General features: G+C 23.8%; 1 protein-coding gene across 2 annotated transcripts in view; it reads right to left on the minus strand.

The window, feature by feature from the left end:
- LOC117177011 (integrator complex subunit 5) overlaps positions 1 to 13,973 on the minus strand; it is a 67,361-nt gene extending 53,388 nt beyond the window's left edge. The window contains exons 1-5 of one of the 2 annotated variants that reach the window (XM_033367460.1): positions 13,923 to 13,973; positions 13,374 to 13,773; positions 13,098 to 13,227; positions 992 to 1,386; positions 759 to 894 (exon numbers count right to left, since the gene is read on the minus strand). In XM_033367460.1, coding sequence (XP_033223351.1) covers positions 759 to 894; positions 992 to 1,386; positions 13,098 to 13,227; positions 13,374 to 13,595 — 883 coding nt within the window. In that variant the 5' untranslated portion in view covers positions 13,596 to 13,773; positions 13,923 to 13,973. The other variant, XM_033367461.1, reaches the window with a different exon arrangement.
- Between the last annotated feature and the right edge of the window lie 7,520 nt (positions 13,974 to 21,493).

The raw sequence follows: 21,493 nt of genomic DNA on the forward strand, positions 1-21,493 counted from the left end.
TTCAACAAAATAGTTCATTAATTTCCAGTCAAAGAAAAACGAATTTTCAATCAAAATATGAATCTTATACCATAAAAAAAACTATTTTTTAAAAAGAGTTTATATAAAATTTTTATTCTAAAAAGAGATGAATTCTGAACGAAAAATAGATTTTTATACTAAAAACGATCAATTTAAATTATGAATCTTCAACCAAGGAATTTAAATTTTATTTCTAAGAAGATAAATTCTAAACAAAAAATACAGTAGTTGACATTCCAACAACAAAAATATTATTTTCTAATCAAAAACCAGGTTAACTAAAAAAATCGAATTTTCAACATGAGTTGAATTTTCAAAGAAGAAAGACTTATTAATATTAATTAATTAAATTAATTTTTTCTCTCTTGACTAAAAATTCAAGAGAGAAAAAATTGCAAACTATTGAATTTTCCAGCAAAAAGATTTTTCTGTTTTTTATGAAATTTTTCTACCGAAAAAAAAGGAAATTTCAACCAGATACTTTAAGTTTCAGATAAAATAATTAATTTCAAACAGAAAAAAAAACGAATTTTCACAAAACATTTGTAAACATTAATATAAAGCTACTTTTACAAATCAGGAATCATTGAGATTCAATTTTATATTATAATTTAAATTAAAAAAATTAAGCACGCTCTCGAAAAAATTCCAGGTTAAAAAAAAAGGGACAAAATGTGTCAAAAAGGGCGTAATTCCGGGACCTGAAAGTGTAAAAAAAAAAAGAAAGAAAAACTTACAAATTTGTAAAACGTCGGTTGTCAAAGCTTTCAAAAGCATTGGCGAGAGTTTTGCCAAATTCAAAAGAAAAGGAACAGTCGCCAATTTGTGGATTCTCGACTCTCCATCCACGATCAGATTTTCATCCAGACTCCACTGTAAAAATAAATAATTGAATGAAATTTTCAAAAATTTAATTTTCTAAATTTACTTATTCCGTTTAAATTAATTGTTGAAAAAAAGAAATGCTCACTTTAAATAAATCAAGAAGCGCTGTTCTGATATCAAGAAAATGACTGCCAGCCAAATGTCCAAGAATGCCAACGACCGAGTTTAATTTCGGATTTTTGACATTGGCGCAAAAATCTTTGAGGCCACATGTCAAAACTCTGGTGATGACTGTGTTTGGAAAACAACTTCCGACGTGAGCAACGACCCAGTCAAAATGTGGACTGTGTAAAACGCTAGTATTTAATAAGGCATTGATGCAAGATTCTGTTTCAGAGTGCATAAGACATTGAAGACACTGAGCTGTGATTTCAATCAGAGTTCTCGTAGTTCTACAAGACATCCACTGTTGCAGGAAATCATTTATCCCTGATTTTTCTTTTAAATTTCCTCGATTTGCATAATCTGAAGACAATTTACCTAAAATAATTTTGAAAAAAACACACACATTTTGATTACCGTTCTTAAATGTCCAAAAATATTTATTTTGGGCAAATCTTCTTGAGATTATGCTCAGCATTTAAGTATTTATTGTTTAAACAATTATATATATATATATATTGTGATTAATAAATGTATTTATACAAAAACCTTCTAGAGTGAAATAAAAATATACTTTTTTAAAATTACAGAGTTGCTTCAGGTCAGGCAATTCCAAAAATTCGAAGGAATATGTCAGGGAAAACCTGACAGACTTAGGGAATTTTCGATAAACTAAATTTGAAGTTAACTTTATTATTATGGTTGAAAATTCAAGGTGGCCGTTTTAATCGAAGAAAAAAATTCCCGGTCAATTCCCAGTTCGCAAACATTTTTCACGGCCAATGAAATTTAAAAAATCAAACTATCCTCTACACATTTTTCCGTATAAAGTAATAAACAATAAACAACAAATTAAATCATTCAAAGTGGAACCCTTGAATTCCAAATTTTTTGAAATTGAAGTTTAAAAGTTTTCAATTCAATAATCGTGTATTCAAAAACTCAAAAATTTACAGGCACCAAATGGAAGGTACTAACACTTTTCAATTAAACAATATTAAACGAAATGCGAATAAACTGCAAAATTTAGAACTTTTATAAATTATAGAGCTCAAAGACTTAAATTAAGTTCCAAAAATATTAATCCACGTTAAAATTTTCAATAGTGTAAGTTAAAGAATGAAGCAATGAACTTTAAATATGTTCAAAATTATATTATTTTAAGTAATTTTAAGCTAGACACATTAAAAATTAAATCATAATTTTTTTAACTTAACAATTTTGTGATTAGAAGTTAAATTATTTTTATTTTAAATAATTTAGATATTCTTCAAAAGCTTTAAAAGTTTATTTCAAAATCTAGAAGTGGTTTAAATTTATCCAAATTCAAAATAATTTTTGAATTTTTTTTCGGAACTTTTAAATGTATTTCAAAATGAATTGAATTTTTTCTATAAGTTTTAGAAAATCCTGCAAATTAAAAAAAAATTAAATTTGAATTTATAAATAACAATAGAGCACTTCTTATTTCTAAAAACATTACAGTAATTTTAAAAGATATTTAGAAGTTTAAAAAAAAATTCAAATGAAATTTAGAAATTGAAATAATTTGAAATACTTACAGTCGAATTTAAAATAAAATTTAGATTTTTTCAGATTTCAAAGAAAAAATTTATAATTTTTTTAAGAATTGTGAAAGACTATACAAAATAATAAAAAGTTTCTTAAGATTCTTAGAAAAATTGAAAATGACTTTTCAATTTGAATAAAATTATTATAACAGAAAGTTTAAGAAGATTTTCAGGATTTTATTTAATTTGCTGGATTTTAAAAAAATGTAGGAAAATTTCAATTAATTTAAAAAAATATATTTAGAAGTTCTGAAAAAAATATTAACACACTTAGTTTAAATTACTTGAAATAATTTCAAGTTTTTAATTAATTTTGAATCTTTTCAAAACTTCTAAATATCTCCTAAAATTTCTCAAATTTTTTCTACAAATAATAAGTGTTCAATTGTTATTTATGCGTCAAAATGTAGCAATTTCACGTAAAAATTGAAAACTTTTTAAATAAAAAAATTAAAATTGTAACGCTAAAAGATAAAAAATTCTTCGAAAATTTAAAGATTCGAAACTTTCTATGTAAAACAATTCAGTTTCAAATTGTTTTCTTCCAAATATTTGGTTTCAATTTACTCGTCTTAAATGAACAGTGAAATATTGTTAAATATTAAATACTTTTTTTTTTTCTACATCAAGAACTTTCAAATTGAATGGGATAAAAATTAAATAATTTAGTTTCACAATATTTTAAATTTAATAAAAACCTTTAATTATGACTAGATTATTATGGATTTATTTTTAAGTTGAAAATAGTAAGACACGAGTTTAAATTTTTTAATAGCTGAAAAAATGAATAGAAATAATATATTAATAAATTTATTTATTAAATTTAATATAAAGAAATACCTGAAACTCTAAATAAAAAATATATTATTGATAAATCATGAAAACTTTTATTTAAAAATAAAATTATCGAAATAAATTATATATTAATTTCAATTCTTATCAAAACTTTCGGATTGATCTAGAATTGTTTGGTCAAATCAATTATTGTTCAGATTTCTATATTTAGAATACAGATCCATTTTAAAAATTATTTATATATTTATATTTACAGTTGATAAAATAAAACTGTTTTTTCTCAACAAATTTCAACTTTAAATGCTTTTAATTTTTAATTGTTTAAATCCTCAAAACTGCACTTTAACTATTTTAAAATTATATAATTTTAAGGAATTTTAAGCTAGAAAGATCAAATATTGAAAAAATGAAAAAATTTTAACTGAACACTTCCTAAATTAGAAAATTAATTATTTTCTTTTTAAATAGTTTAAGCAACCTTGGAAAGCTTCAAAATTTTATTTCAAAATCTTAAGAAATCTTCAAGTTGTTTTAAATTTCTTTTAAATTTTAAATTATTTTGGAAATTTTGTCAGAACTTCTAAATGTCTGTCAAAATGAATTGATTTTTTTCTAGAATTTTCAGAAAAACCTATACATTTTAGAAAATTTCTTTACAATTTGGATGTATAAATTCATAATTCTTTTCAAGAATTGTGAAGAGTTTAAAAAGAATAAAAACATTTTCTTAAGATTCCTAGGAAAATTAAAAATAACTTTTCATTTTGAAAAATTATTTAAAGAGAATATTTAAAAAGTTTTTCAAAGATTTTAACAAAATTTTCAAAAAAGATTCTAGAAGATTTCCTAAAATTTGCATGATAATTTTAAATCTTTTTAAAACTCCTAAATATCTCTTAAAATTACTGAGATTTTTTCTACAAATGTTAATTTGTAAATTATACATCAAAATTTAAAAATTTCACTTAAAAATTAAGCATTTTTCAAACACAACAATTAAAATTGTAACGTTCAAAGTTTAAGGGCTCTTCGAAATTTTAACGATATCAGGTTTTCTATGTCAAACAATTCAGTTAAAGATTTTTACTTTTAAATATTTGGTTTCAATTTACTTGTCTTAAATAAAAATTCAAATATTGCTACATATTCAATAATTAATCTTTTTTTTATTAGAAATTTCAAATTGAATGGGTTAAAAATGGAATATTTTAGACTGAAACAATATTTTTAATTTAATAAAATCCTTTAATTAAGAATGTATTATTATGAAGTACAGATAAATTTTAAAAAAATTAAATAAGAATGTTTTTATCCAAAATTTTCAACATCAAAGGCTTTTATTTTTATTTGTTCAAGTCTTTAAGAAAGCATTTAAAAGTTCTTTAAATTAAAAATATAAGCTTAGAAATAAAAATTTTAAATCGAAAATTTTTTAAGTAAAAAAATTTTGAATTACGCATCGTAAGCTAAATAATAGCATAATTGAAAAACATAATTACAATAATTATTTAAAAACTGTTGAAATTGAACGTCAACAGATTTTTCTTCTAAAAATTTGTAAAATTCTCGGTCAAAAAAAATCTTTTAATCTAAAAATCCCGGTTTTTCAAGGTCTCAAAAATTTTCTGGTTTCCCGGTTCAGCGGCCATCCTGAAAAATCTTTTTCGGTTGAAATATAATCTTTTTTGGTTGAAAATTCAACTAATCAGTGTGAAGTCGAACTACTTTGTTCAAAAAAAAAAAAAACCCGAGTTTTCAGCAAAATTAATTAGTTTTCAACTAAAAAGAAATTAATTTTCAGCAAAAGAATTTAATTTGTAGTCACAGTGATGAATTTTCATATAAAAATATGATTTTTTGACGAAATAGTGGAATTTTTAACCAAACAGATGAGTTTTCTATTTAAAAAGAAACTAATTTTTTTCTTCAACAAAAAAAAAAGAATTCTTAACAAAGAAGAGAATATTTAAATTTTCTATAGAAAGAAACATTTTTTAACGAAAAAGACTACATTTCTATAAAAAAAGTTCAATTTTCCACAAGAAATGGAATAGTTCAAGTGAATTTTCAACTAAAATTATCAATCTTCAACTTAACAAAAATTTAATTTTCAACTAATACGTGAATTTTCAACTTAAAATTTCAATTTTGTACCAAAAGTAAAATAATTGAATTTTTAGTTAGTAAAACAAATTTTCAACAAAAAAAAAATGAATTTTCAAAAAAATAGTTAAATCTTCAAACACAGAAATTAATTTTTAAGCAAAAAGATGAAATTTGAACTAATGAAAAAGTATCAATTTTCGATCAAAAAAATGGAACAGTTAAATATTTAGTTGAAAAAATTAATTCTAAATAAGGAAAAACTAATTTTCATTAAAATTAAAGTTTTTTGTGTGAATTTTAACATTTTTCATACAAAAATAATGTTTTTTATGAAAAAGAGATACCAGTTATAATATTTTGATTTCTAAAATCATAGAAAAACTATTTTTTCAAATATCTGACTTTTAAAGAGCATTCATTATTTAAAAAAAAAATATATATATATATATATCATAATTATAATTATTAAATTTTTAACTAGAAAATTTCAATTTTCAACCAAATACTTTTATCTCAAAATAAGAGTCAGTTTTCAACCAAAAATAAAAAAAGTTAAATTTTCATTGTAAAATATTAGATTTCCACCATAAAAGGAAACACAAATTATCAACTAAAGTCATGAATTTTCAACTAAAATGATGGAATATGCAATTGGAATAATTACATTTTTAGTTCAAAAGATTATAATTTTTACACAAAAAAATTAATTTACAAAAAAAAATAGTTGAATACTTTAAATAAACAAAAAAGATGAATTTTCAAATACAATTATCAATCTTTAACTGGAATAATTGAATTTTCAACCAAAAAGATTAATTTTCGAACAATAGAATTAATTTTCTACCAAGAAAGATACGATTTTTAAACATAATACATTTTCAAAGAAATGGTTGAATTTTTAACTAAAAAAAAATAACATTTTTCAATCAAATAGAAGCATTTTTAAATAAAAAAGATCTATTTGCAACCAATTTGATAAATTTTGAACCAAAATTATGTATCATTATCTAGAACATTTTCAACAAAATACGTGAAATTTCGATTAAAAAAGATAAATTTTCAAACAAAAATTGTATATTTAAATTGCCAATTTAAAAAATTAAGTTTAACCAAAGAGATGAATTTCAAAAGTATATAATCAATCTTTAAGTTTAATGATTAAATTTTTCAACATAATACATAAACTCTCAACCAAATAGTTGGATTTTCAACTAAAAAAGGCAAAATTTCGAGAAAAAATTTGAATTTTTTACTAGAAAATATTCATTTTCAACTTAACTGATGAATTTTCAACTAGAAAAATAAATTTTCAACCAATAAGAAAATTAATTTCTGCCTAAAGATGAATATTAAAAAAATACATAAATTTTCAACTAAACAAGTTAATTTGTCAACCAAAAATTTAATAGTTAAGTTTTCATTTAAGATTAATTAATTTTTAATTCTAAATTAATTAATTTTTAATTTTAAATTAATTAATCTTTTATTTTAAATTAAAAAATAATTTTCAACCTACAAACAAAAAGATTCAAGTTCAACCCTAAATAGTTGAATTGTCAACCAAATGGATGAATTTTTAATTAAGAAATATGAATTTCAGACTAAAATTCTAAATTTACAACAAAAAATGAATTTTTAAATAAATAGTGTAATTTTTAATTCAATGCTTGAATTTGTAACCCAAAAGTTGAATTTTTTGCCAAAAAATACAAATTTTCTTCCCAAAAAGATTAATATTTAACTAAAAATAAATTTAAAATAAAATGAATTAAAATTGCGGTTAAAGAAATAAATTTTTAACTAAAATATGTATCATAAAAAAATATTTCTTAGATGAATTATCAACCAAAAAACATGAACCTTCGCCAAAAAATGTTAATATAATTAGTTAATTTTTAATTAATAACTTTTAAAATATCGGTTTTAATTTTTTTTTAATCAAAATTTCAATCAGTTGAATCTACATTTTCAGATTAAAGAATTAGTTTCTAACAAAAAAAGAATTTCTAATAACAAAGTTAATTGTGAACCAAATAGTTTAATTATCTACGAAACTGTTAAATTTTCAAACATTCTTTTAATAATTTAACTTTGAACAAAGTAGTTGATTTTTAAATTAAAAAAAAATACAATTTTAATAAAATATATCAATTTTTAACTAAAAGCGATAAATTATTAAACCAAAACTATAATCGTTCAATTTTCAGTTAGAAAAATAAATTTTAAATAAAAAAACCAATGTTTTCAGCAAAACTAATTAGTTTTCAACTAAAAAAAAATTAATTTTCAGCAAAAGAAATTAATTTGTAGTCACAGTGATGAATGTGCATCTAAAAATATGATTTTTCGACTAAATAGTGGAATTTTTAACCAAACAGATGAGTTTTCTATTTAAAAAGAAACTAATTTTTTTCTTCAACAAAAAAAAAAGAATTCTTAACAAAGAAGAGAATATTTAAATTTTCTATAGAACGAAACATTTTTTAACGAAAAAGATTACATTTCTATCAAAGAAGTTCAATTTTCCACAAGAAATGGAATAGTTCAAGTTTAAATTTAAACAAAAACACTTCAAGTTGATCAAAAGAAATTAAAAACTACATTTTAAAATAAAAAAAAAAAAAATTATAAAAAAAGGAATTCCAACAAAATAGTTAAATTTTCAAATAAATAATTTAATTTTACACAAAATAGTTTAATTTTCAGCTAAAAATATAAATTCTTAAGGAAAAAGGATCAGACAAAAACATTAATTTTTAACATACAAAAAAAATAAATTTCCTTAAAAACAGTTAAATTTGCTATCAAAGCAGTTGATTTTTCAAAGAAATATATGAAAAGATAAGGAAAAAATTAATTTTGAACCAAATATTTTAATTTACTACCAACTTGTTGAATTTAGAAAAGAAAAATATAAATTTTCAACAAAAAAAAAACTTAATTTTCTGTCAAATTGTCGAATTTTAACATAAATGGAATAGCTACAATTTCCTATAGAAAAATTAATTAAAAAAAAAAAAAAACGAATTTCAACCAAAAATGTTATATTTTCAACAAAAAAAAAACCGTTTAATTATTATACCAAATAGTTTAATTTTCGACCAAAGCAGTTGAATTTTGAAACAAATATATAAATATTAAATAAAAATGTTATTTTTGAAATAAATAACTCACTTTCATACCAAATTGTTTAATTGTCAAAGAAAAATAAGAATTTTCAACAACAACAAAATCAATTTTCAAAAAAATAATTTAATTTTCTATCAAATAATTGTTAAATTTTCAATTAAAAAAGGACGAATTTTCTACAAAGCATTTAAATTCTCAAGGAAAAATACAATAGTAGATATTTTAACCAAAAAAGATTTTAATGTTAAGTCAAATACATATGAATTTAACCAAAAATGGAGTAGTTAAATTTTCCGATAAAAAAATTAATTTTTAAGAAAAAATACGAATTACCAAAAAAAAAACTGCTAAATTTGGAAAAAAATAGTTTAATTTTAAACTAAATAGTTTCTTTTTCTATCAACGCAGTTGAATTTTCAAAGAAATGTATAAATATTTAAAAAAAAATTAATTTTTAACCAAAGAAAAACGAATTTCAAACAAATAGTTAAATTTTCAAATAAATAATTTAATTTTACACCAAATTGTTTATTTTTATGCCAAAACAGTTGAATTTTTCAACAAAAATATATAAATAATTAACAAAAAAAAGTTCATTTTGAACCAAAATAGTTTTTAAATTTAAACAAAAATACTTCAAACTAATCAAAAAATCAATAACTAAATTTTAAAATAAAAAAATTAATTTTCAACAACAAAAGAAACGAATTTCCATCAAAATATTTGAATTGTGGAATTTTCAAACAGTTTAATTTTCTATCAAATTATTCAATTTTCAATCCAAAAAGGACGAATTCTCTACAAAGGATTTGAATTTTCAACGAAAAATGCAAGTCAATATTTGAACCAAAATAAATTTTAATGTTAAACCCAAAAGGAATGGCTAAATTTTCAGGTGAAAAAAAAATTAATTTTTAACAACACAAAAACAAATTTCAGACAAAATTGTTAAATTTTTAAATAAATATTTTATTTTCCTCAAAAAGCAGTTCAATTTTTTAACAAATATATAAACATTCAATAAAAATGTCAGTTTTGAATTAAATAACTCAATTTCATACCAAATTGTTGAATTTTCAAGAAAAAAAAAATTCTTTTTCAACCAAATAGCCTAATTTTCTAGAAAATAATTATAAAAGATGAATTTTCAACTAAGAAATTAATTTATACCAAAAAAAGAAGAATTTTTATATAAAATACATGATTTTTCAACCAAAATAGTTGGATTTTCAACTAAAAGAAAAAAAATTCTACCAAACAGTTGAATTTATAACTAAAAAATATCAATTTTTAACTAAACTGATGAATTTGCAACTGAAAAATTGAAGCTTTAACCGAAAAAGCTGATTTTTTAACGGAAAAGATGACTTTTCGATAGAGAAGATTAATTTTTACAAAGGGGATTTTTTAACAACAAAAAAATGAATTTTCAACTAAAAAAGACAATTTGTCAACCAAAATTTTAGTAGTTAAATTTTCAGTTTAAATTAATTAATTCTCTACCACAAAAGATGAATTTTTAATATAAAAGGAGGATTTATTAATCACACAATTCGAATTAAAATTTCAATCAAAAAGGCGAATTTTCAAACAAAAATGATTAAAATTCAATCACAAATAGTTCAATATTCAAGCCCAAAAGATGAATTTCTTTTATTTTTAATCCAAAAAAGACAAATTTTCAACAACAAAAAAATAAATTTTCAACTAAAAAAAGGTAATTTTTTCGACCCAAATTTTAATAGATAAATTTTTAGTAAAAATTAATTAATTCTATACATTAAAGATGAAGTTTTAATACAAAAGAACGAATTTTCGACAAAAGCATTTAAATTCTCAACGAAAAAGGCAAAACTGTAAAACTTTCAACAAAAAAAAGTTTAATTTTAAACCAAATAGTTTCATTTTTTACCAAAAGAGTTGAATTTTTACACAAATATATGAATATTTAACAAAAAAGTTAATTTTGAACCAAATATTTAAATTTCATACCAAATTATTGAATTTTCAAATCAAAATAAGAATTTTCAACCCAAAAAAAAAAGATTAATTTTTAACCAAATAGTTTAATTTTCTATCAAATAATTGTAAAAGATGAATTTTCAACTAAGAAATTAATTTATACCAAAAAAGAAATTTTTTTTAATAAAACACCTGAATTTTCAACTAAAAAAATATCAATTTTCAAGCTAAACTAATTGATTTTCAACAAAAAAATTAACTTTTAACTAAAAAAGGTAATTTGTCAACCCAAATTTTAATAGATAAATTTTCAGTAAAAATTAATTAATTTTATACCATAAAAGATGAATTTTTAATACAAAAGGATGAATTTTTGACAAAGCATTTAAATTCTCAACGAAAAATGCAATAGTAGAAATTTCAACTACAAAAATAATTTAGTTTTAACTCAAAAGCATATAAATTTAACCAAAAATGGAATAGTTACATTTTCAGAAAAATAAATTAATTTTTAACAAACAAAAAAAAGACACAAAAACGAATTTTCAACAAAACTGTTAAATTTTCAACAAAAAAAAATTTAATTTTAAACCAAATAGTTTCATTTTTTACCAAAACAGTTGAATTTTTCAACAAATATATGAATATTTAACAAAAAAATTAATTTTGAACCAAATATTTAAATTTCATACCAAATTGTTGAATTTTCAAATCAAAATAAGAGTTTTCAACACACAAAAAATTAATTTTTAACCGAATAGTTTAATTTTCTATCAAATAATTGTAAAAGATTAATTTTCAACTGAGAAATTAATTTATACCAAAAAAGAAATTTTTTTAAATAAAACACCCGAATTTTCAACTCAAATAGTTGAATTTTCAACTAAAAAAATATCAATTTTCAAGCTAAACTAATTGATTTTCAACAAAAAAATTAATTTTTAACTAAAAAAGGTAATTGGTCAACCCAAATTTTAATAGATAAATTTTCAGTAAAAATTAATTAATTCTATACCATAAAAGATGAATTTTTAATACAAAAGGATGAATTTTTGACAAAGCATTTAAATTCTCAACGAAAAATGCAATAGTAGAAATTTCAACTACAAAAATAATTTAGTTTTAACTCAAAAGCATATAAATTTAACCAAAAATGGAATAGTTACATTTTCAGAAAAATAAATTAATTTTTAACGAACAAAAAAAAGACACAAAAACGAATTTTCAACAAAAAAAAAGTTTAATTTTAAACCAAATAGTTTCATTTTTTACCAAAACAGTTGAATTTTTCAACAAATATATGAATATTTAAAAAAAAATTAATTTTGAACCAAATATTTAAATTTCATACAAGAAATTAATTTATACCAAAAAAGAAGAATTTTAAAATAAAACATCTGAATTTTCAACTCAAATAGTTAAATTTTCAATTAAAAAAATATCAATTTTCAAGCCAAACTAATTAATTTTTAACTAAAAAAGATAATTTGTTCACCAAAATGTTAGTAGCTAAATTTTTCGTTAAAGTTAATTAATTCTCTGCCATAAAAGATGAATTTTTAATGCAAAAATTATTAAAATTCCATCACAAATAGTTCAATTTTCAAGCCCAAAAGACGAATTTGTTTAATTTTCAATCCAAAAATAACGAATTTTCAACAAAGCACTTGAATTCTAAACGAATAATACGATAGTAGATATTTCAACCAAAAATATTTTAATTTTAACTCAAAAACCGTTAAATTTAACCAAAAAATTAAGTTACATTTTCAGATAACAAAATTAATTTTTTTTAAATTTAATTAAAATTAAAAAAAAAACTATTTTCCAGCAAAACTTTTAAATTTTCAAAAGAATAATTTAATTTTAAATGAAATAGTTCCGTTTTCTAATAACGCAGTTGAATTTAAAAAAAATATGAATATACAACAAAAAAGTTAATTTTGAACCAAATTTTTTATTTTATTTAATTTTCTTCCAAATAGTCGATAAAATATATATTAATTTTCAGCCAAAACAATTGACTTTAACCAAAAATGGAATAGCTACATTTTCAGAAAAACAAATTAATTTTTAACAAACAAAAAAAAACGAAATTCCAACAACAAATTTAAATTTTCAAATAAATAGTTTAATTTTGTAGCAAATAGTTTAATATTCTACCAAATTGTTAAACTTACAAAGAAAAATATTAATTTTTAACAAAAAAGTTCAATTTCCACCAAATAGTTTAATTTTATATCAAATTGCTGAATTTTCAATTCGAAAAGGACAAATTATTTACAGCGCATTTGAATCTTCAACCAAAAAAAAATTATTTTTTAACGAAAAATGTATCAAATAGTTGATATTTCAACTAAAATTTTATTTTTTTAAACCAAAAATAGTCAAATACAACCAAAAAAAAGACGAATTTCCAACAAAGCAATTGAATTTTTAAGCAAAAAGGATGACTTTTTAACCAAAATGTTAAATGAATATAAATAGAAATAAATAAAACGAATAAGAATAATATTTTTTAAATACCTAATAAATCTAAAGACCAGGCAGAAATAATCGGAGCCCAAGCTTCTGCGTTAGAACTTATAAAACTACTCAAAACTGTCTGAATTTCTACGATTGTGTTTTCTTCCGGAATCGGCAGATTTTGATTATTCTGTAAAATATAATTATTGCTTAGACGCAAACATTCCATAGAAGGAATGCAAATAAAAGTAAACAAAAATAGCTGAAGGCCAAGAAAAACTAAAGAAAATTGTCGAAAATCATTTAAAATAAGGATTGGAAATTGCAAAAACTAACCTCAATTTGCCGAACATGTTTGTTTACAGCGACGGAAAATACATTACATAAATATTCCAGAACAGCCTCTCTCGCTGCTGGGACATTTTTTAATAGAGATAATCCAGTTCTTGTAAGTTCTACAGTATTTGTGGAATGAGAAGGTCTTGCTGCTCCGGAAATAAATTGCCTAACCTCTGCGAGAATATCTTGCGGCGATAAAGCCTCCGTGGAGTGCGGCATTTTTATTTTCTCGGGAAAATCCACTCTTTCTGTTATTTTCTCACATTTCAGACTTTTGCACCTTAAATACTTACCTTTTTATATTTTTTACTTTGGATTGTCTTTTAGGTTAGATTCTGTTCCTTGTTGACGTTGTTGATTGTTGACGTAAAATTAGCCCCATCTTTAGAAGTTTTCCCTGATAAGTAATATCAGGTAAATTAAATTAATAAATTCTCAGAAAATTGATTCCGTTCTCATAGCTGATAGCAGCGAGAAAAAATTCAATTTTTCTACTCTCGTAAACCTTTAGATGTCTTATTTTAAGTAAAAAGGTGTAAAAATTACGGATGTTGAAATCGCCGACGGTAGAGATCAAAGATACAGATCCTCTAGGCCACAACTTCCCACTGTTTTGATTGGCTACGATTAAACCGGAACCAGAAGTGATGAAAAGCGCGCGATTTTTAAACCAAATTTTACAATTTCGAAGAATAAAATGAGGAAGAAGATAACATAATATATAAACATTATGAAATACACTAAAATAGAAATATTGAGAAAAAAAAACTATTTCATTTGGTGTTTAAAACTTAGTTTTGTCAGTTGAAAATTTAGATATTTTTATTAAAATACGTCCTTTTTAGAAGAAAAATAATCTTGTTAAGAAAATTAAACTATTTTGTTAAAATTTTGTTTTTTTGCGTTTAAAATTAACTCGAAATATAACTTTTTTATTGCTCTTGTATTTTGTTAAATTTAGTGTTTTTTGGTAGAAAATTAATCTTCGTCGTTACAATATTTTGTTGAAAAGCTCGTTCTTTGTTTGATTGAAAAGTAATTTTTTTAAATGGTAATTTAATTATTCGACATTTGTTTGAAAAGTGGTCTTTTATAGTTGAAAGTTCAATTATTTGGTTAAAACTTAATGTATTTTGTTCAAGATTAATTTTTTTGGTAAAAGATTAAGATTCGTAGTTGAAAATCCATTTTCTTGGGTGAAAGGTACATCATTTTTATTAAGAATGTATTTCTTTCGTTGAAAATAGATTTATTTTGTTGAAAATTCGACTTTTTTTTAAACAATTTTTAACTGAATGTTTAACTATTTTATGTTTGATTTAAAATTTGAAAATTAAACTATTTTGTGGAAAATTCATATACGTATTTAGTGGAAAATGCCTCTTTTTTATGAAACTTTATTATTCTTGATTAGAAAATTATTTCTTTGGTTGACAATTTAACTATTTCCTAGTAAATCCATTTTTTTTAAATTATTTTTTGTTTCTTTTTTAACTGAAATATTTTGTTGTAAATTCTTTGTTTGATGTTTGAAAATAACTTCCATAAGTAAAAATTAACGTGTTCCATTTTTGGTTAAAAATGAATCATTGTTTAATTGAAAATGCAACTATTAAGTTAAAAATTGACGTAATTTGTAGAAAATTAATGTTTATGGTTGAAACTTGATCTTTTTGCGTGATAATTATTTTTCTTTTAGTAGAAAATTAATCTTCTTAGTGACTTAGTCTATTCGGTTTTTAGTTTAAAAGTTTTTTTTAGATACAAAGTTAACCATTTGATTGAAAATAAATGTATTTTGTCGAAAGTTAAATTTTTTTGTAGAAAATAAATATTCGTTTTTAAACATTTATTTTGTTTGGTGAAAAATTGATCATTTTCGTTAAAAATTTCTTTCTGTGATTAAAAATTTATTTATTTTGTTGAAAATTTTTCTTTTAGATAGAAAAAAAATCTATTTCATTTGAAATTCATGTTTATGGTCAGAAATTCGACTATTTAGTTAAAAATTCGGTTTTTTGGATAAAGATTTATCATTCTAATTGAAAATATATATATTTTTTAAAATTTATCTTTCTAGTTAAAAATTCATATATTTTGTTAGCTAGTTGTCTTTTTTGGTAAAAAGTTTATCTTTTTGGTTAGAATTTCAACCAATTTGTTACAATTTTATTTTGTTGCAGACAAAATTCAAATTTGTAGCTGACATTCATATTTTTTCTTGAAGATTTAGTAGAACAATTTTTCAATCTATATTTTTAAATTTGAAACTGAACTTTTTCGTTAAAAAATCGTCATTATCGGTTGAAAATCAATTTTTTTACTAAAGAAATTAATTATAATAAATTATTGCATCTTTGGTTTACAATATAAAATGTACCTTATTTTTAGTTAACAATTCGACTTTATTGATAGAAAATTAACTTTTTGTATCGAAAATTAATTTTCTTACATAAAAATATAAATATTCCATTTTTGGTTGAAAATTTAACTTTTTTAGTTAAAAATTCATGTATTTTGTTAAAAAATCGTATTTTTTTTTAGAAAAATATTGTTCTTGGTTGGAAACTCATCTATTTTGTTAAGAGTAATTTTTATTAAAGATTCACCATTTTAATTTAAAGTTCAGTTTTTTTCTTGAAAACTTATCTAAATCTAAACTGTTTGGTAACTATGTTTTGGTTGAAAATATTAATTCTTTCAACCAAAAATGTAACTATTTGATTTTTTGTTTGAAAGTTACCTATTTTAGTTGAGAATTCAGGTATTTTATTGAAAAGTTGTATTTTTTGGTAAAATGCGTTTGGTTCTGGATATTTTTAATTATTTCTAAACACCACTAAACACGATTTATCGGTGTCTTATCATCTAAAACCGAGTTATCTTTCCTGTATCTTCTATAATTGTATATCATTCGTATATATTTTAATGGATGCATTGAACAAATCAAACTTTTGCGCCCTTTATTAGGACTTCTGGTTCCGGATTAATCGCGATGGTTCTGGCCACCGCTGTCAGGTGGCGCAAAAAGCGAATGCGCGAAATTTAAATTTCATTATACTTTTCTATTAGAGCTGCGAATGAAGCATTTCAATTTTAGGAAAATAAAAATAAATTTTTAATGATAATAATATAATATTAATAATAATTTTTGTTTGATGATAGAAAGTTGGGTATTTTTCTGAAATTTTTAACTGTGATTTGCCTTTTTAGTCATGAAGGAATAATAAACAAACATTAGATAACACACATTAAAAATATAATTTTCTAGGGGGGGGGGGGGGCTGATACAAAAATAGTTTGAATTCCAAAATTTTTTTTGCGCCTCGCAATTAAGTTCATGTGGTAATTTAAAACGAAACTTTTAGAAGACTTTTCGGGCTTATTCCTCCCACAGACTTCTAATTATTCCACACATATTTAGGGGTAGCACAAGCGTCATGAAAGAAAACCCGTATTTTTCATAAGAAGAAAAAAAAAGTTAATAATCTGAAACTCAAGTTTTATCTTCGCAATCAGCCATAGAATACAGATGAATAATTACGTTTTAAGAAACACCCCCCACAAGTCTGTTTTTAGGGTTCCAAAAAACCCCGTAAGTGAAAAACGGGGTTTACGAGTTTTTGTCGCTAATTATGATTTTTGGCGTTTTTCTTATGCAAATTGTTTCTCGTAAATAAATTCCACTTTATACTGATAACTTGATATTTAAAGAAATTATTTTTAGCAATTTTATCTTAGTTAAATGCTAGACAATTTGAGTTCTTTCCACAATTTTCCACTTTTTGTCCAAGTTCTCAATTAAATCAAGTTGTATTTATTATTGTTAATATTCAATTTGAATAATGTTAGAAAGTTGCTGGTTTTTCTCAAATTTACAACTATTTGTCTACTTTTCACTTAGGGTGAGCTAGAAATTAATTCGACTTAGCAAAAATAATGATTCAAACAAATTATTATTGTTTATATTAACTATCTTCTTCTTTATCAATGCTATATAGCTGCGTTTTCTTCTGAAATGTTTAACTGTTCACGCACATTTACTTAGTAAAGTAATAAATAATGCATGTTAACAAACATGATTGTTAAAAAAATTTATAATTGTTATCTATAGTTAGGTAATAATTGATACAAGTTTTAAAAAAGCTTATTTAAACAATTGATTATTGTTTATGACTATTTTTTACTAGAGTAAAGCTAGAAAGTTTTGTTTTTCTGAAATCTTTAGTTTTACTTTCCCAGTGGGCACACAAGTCCTAAGCTTGTCCTATATACGTCTTTCGGCGGACGTCTTAAGGACGTCCTGACGACCTTTTAAAGATATGAAAAGATACAAAAGATGTCTTAAAGACATCAAATCATATGACATAGAGGTACATTCTAAGGACGTTTTTAGGACGTCCCGGTGTCCACTGAGTGGACTTCTTAGTTACTACCAAATAATAAGTGAACCTCAAAAAAAAATTTTTTCTAATATTATTGTACTTTTTTGAAGTGATTTTTTTTTTGCTTTTGTTCCAATGCTTTGAAAAATTAATTCAAACATATAAGATATCTTACACAAGAGGCAAAAGCAAATAGTGGAATAATTAGAAGTCTGTCGGAGGAATAAGCCCGAAAAACATTTCTAAATGTTTCGTTTTAAATTACCACATGAACTTAATTGCGAGGCGCAAAAGAAAAATTTTGAATTAAAACTATTTTTGTATCAGCCTTCCCCCCCCCCCAGAAAATTATATTTTTAATGTATGTTATCTAATGTTTGTTTATTATTCCTTCATGACTAAAAAGGCAAAAAACAGTTCAAAATTTCAGAAAAATACCCAACTTTCTAATATGAAGCAAAAATTATTATTAATATTATATTATTACAATTAAAAATTTATTTTTATTTTCCTAAAATTGAAATGCTTCATTCATAACTATAATAGCAAAGTGTAATGAAATTTAAATTTCGCGCATTCGATTTTAGCACCACCTGACAGCGGTGGCCAGAACCACCTTTGAGCCATGTCTTAAGATTTTGAGGTTAACTCGCCTCTCATTCTCATGTTTCGCTGGTGCAATTACAATTGCCTTTTTAATGATTAATCTCTTTATTATAATGTACCATAGAATAATAAATAAGTTACTCTCCTTATTTTGAAAGTCATTTTCGTCCTAAAGGGCTAAACAAAATACCGTCCTTATTTGGCCATAATTGTATGTCGAAATAAGCTACCGTCGGCTATTTCGCCATTCTTGTATGTGGAAATAATCTACCGTCGGCTATTTTAACATACATGTATGTCGAAATAGTCGCAGCCTAAGAAGTATTTTGGATATTTTTTTATGTGAACAATTTTATTCTGTAACTTTTAATTAAAATAATCTGAACCAAATTTTCAATCCGAAACCTATATATCCCGATCGGCATGATTCAAATAAAAATGACAACCCGGTAAGAAGAGAAGAATTCAGAATCTGAATTCCCATTAATACGTGAATTTTCCTCCATCGAAAATTCCACCAAGGACCCAGGAAACAAAAATCCATTCACTTCTGTTTAATGGTTTTCGAAGTCTTTTGAATTGCGTATCTGTCACTAGAATTCCAAAATTGCCGACCTTTTGTTCTTTAAAGACTTTTGTCGTTAGAATTTTGTTGACTAACTCATATGCCGTAAAAGACTAATAACTGAAATAGCAAAAAAGGAATCTAGTAGACCTGCGCATGATTTCTTTTAATCTTTCGATAATTTATAAATTTAAAAAATCGTGTGAAATATGGCAGCTTAACCACAAAAAAGTCGGTCTCATTCAAAAAGAAGGAAACCGATTCAATATAACCTTGCTTGAATTGGTCATTGCAGTACATGGCAGATTTGAAGCTGCTTGAGAAAATGACCGATTCACGTGGTCGCAAACCGATTCTGTTTTAACTTTCTGAATCTTCAAATGACAGATACGCAATTCACAGAGTCGTCTTTTCAATGAATTCTTTTTTCCTGGGCAGTAGAAAAAAAGAAGCAAAATCTATTCTTTTTAATCGACTTCGAAAAATTTAACGGAAGCGTATTGAGAAGAATTAAAAAATGAAGGCCTGGTATACATAACAATATAACATATGATAACTAAAATTACTCCACGGTTATCGCAGATCAAAAATTGAAATTTCCAAACTTATATTCCAAAAAACGAAGAAACTGCATGTGCACATATTTTGTGAGAATCAAAGGAATTAAAATAATCGAAAATAAAGCATGTAGGTATGGAATTAAAAATAACCTTGACAAAAAAATTGACACTTCCGAACTTATGTCGCACATGGGGGAATAGAAACTATTTAAGTGCACATATTTTGGGGGACATATTAGGGGGAATTAAATAAGTCGAAAAACAGCATGTACGTATGGAATTATAAATAACCATAAGAGGTGTGTCTTCTGATCGAATTAAGAGGAATTAAAAAAGTGAAAAATATATTCGCCTGCATGAAATACAACAAAAGTGTCAATAGTTAAGGAAATAAAAAAGAATTGGCTTCGTAGATAAGCCTATTCTTTCGCTGGGCACTTCTCTCGTTGGAAAATTAGCACACTCAATCAAATTGAAAAATGTTCACTCTTTCGTTTAAATCTGAAAATATTAATTTTTCTCTATTCTTCTCTTCTTACCCGGAAATCAAAGTTTCAAATTGATTCAACTAATCTTCCAATCGTTTTCATTAAGTTTTCAAATCGATTTTAATGCAAGCCTTCTTACCGGGTAGAGGAGAGGAGCTTGAAAAAGATAGGTGTAAATTTAGATTGAGAGAGATTGAAAAAGGTAGATGTATGACATGATGAGATAGGGAAGAACTGAAGAAGATAGATGTGAATTTAAATTGACAAAATGCTGGGAAGATTGACGTTAGACCAACGATAGTATGAGATAGCGAAAAGGGTGTTTGAAAAAGATCAGCGTAAATTTAGAATAACAGAGATAGATGGGAATTTACATTGATAGAGCCATAGAAAAATATTGACGTGGATAGATAAAGGATAGGATGGGTTAGAGAATAGAGCATTGAAATAGATAAACGTGAATTTAAATTGAAAGAGTTAGGGCCGATTTCACCAGCTCTGATTAACTCGTTAATCATTGATTAACCTTATTTAATCTATACTTTGCGTTCCACCATTCTTTTAATCATGATTGGGGGAAGATAATCACGGGTTAACTTAAACGCCCAATAATAATTGGTCATGGAGTTTAATCAGTGATTAAAATAACATAACCCCGGAATTGAAGTGCAGTATACAGGAAGGAAATATGGCTGTTTTACAATGATATTTTATCATCATCTGATGATGATAAAATGCTTAACCACGTTCAGAGAAGGCCACGAATATTCAGACACACTTGCCACTGAAAACACTCGTAACCTCAAACTTTGGGAATCTTATATGCTAATATAGCGCCGGGTGTTCATGAAGAATTTCGTTCTAACCAGAGTTGCCGTTACAGCAGAAAGACCTAGAAACGAGACCTTATTACGAACAAACTATATGATTGATATGATTAACTAACCAGAGGTTGAAAATGCTTGGTAGAACGCATCGCTGGATAACGCTGATTTAATAATTCATTAAAAAATAATCATTATTAGTTAATCATGGATTTAATCAGAGTTGGTGAAATTGGCCCTTAGACGTTCATAGGTATATAATACGATGTCAGGGAAGAAAAGATTGAAAAAGATAGACTAATATTTATATTAACCGAGATAGGAAAACATTGACGTGGGTAGATGAAGGATATGATGAGATGGAGAAAAGGGAATTGAAAAATGTTTAAAAGAAAATAAGCATTGATACAATAAGATAGAGAAAAGGGATTAAAAACGATAGATGGGAATTTAGATTGACAGAAACATTGACGTGAATTGAAGGATAGGATTCTTTTGCGAGAGATGGTGAAAAATGTTATAACACACCAAGAAGGGGCCGCACTTCTCGGTAATGTGGGAATATTGATAGCATCGCTACAACGATCTTAATATATATATATGAATATACACCAAGGTTACTTCAGAAGGCGGTGTTTTCCTGCCCTTTAGGATATCCTCTTAATTTCTTTCTTATGTTCTGCCTAATG

This window comes from Belonocnema kinseyi, chromosome 7, assembly GCF_010883055.1.
Source record: "Belonocnema kinseyi isolate 2016_QV_RU_SX_M_011 chromosome 7, B_treatae_v1, whole genome shotgun sequence".
Classification (NCBI taxonomy): Eukaryota; Metazoa; Arthropoda; class Insecta; order Hymenoptera; family Cynipidae; genus Belonocnema; species Belonocnema kinseyi.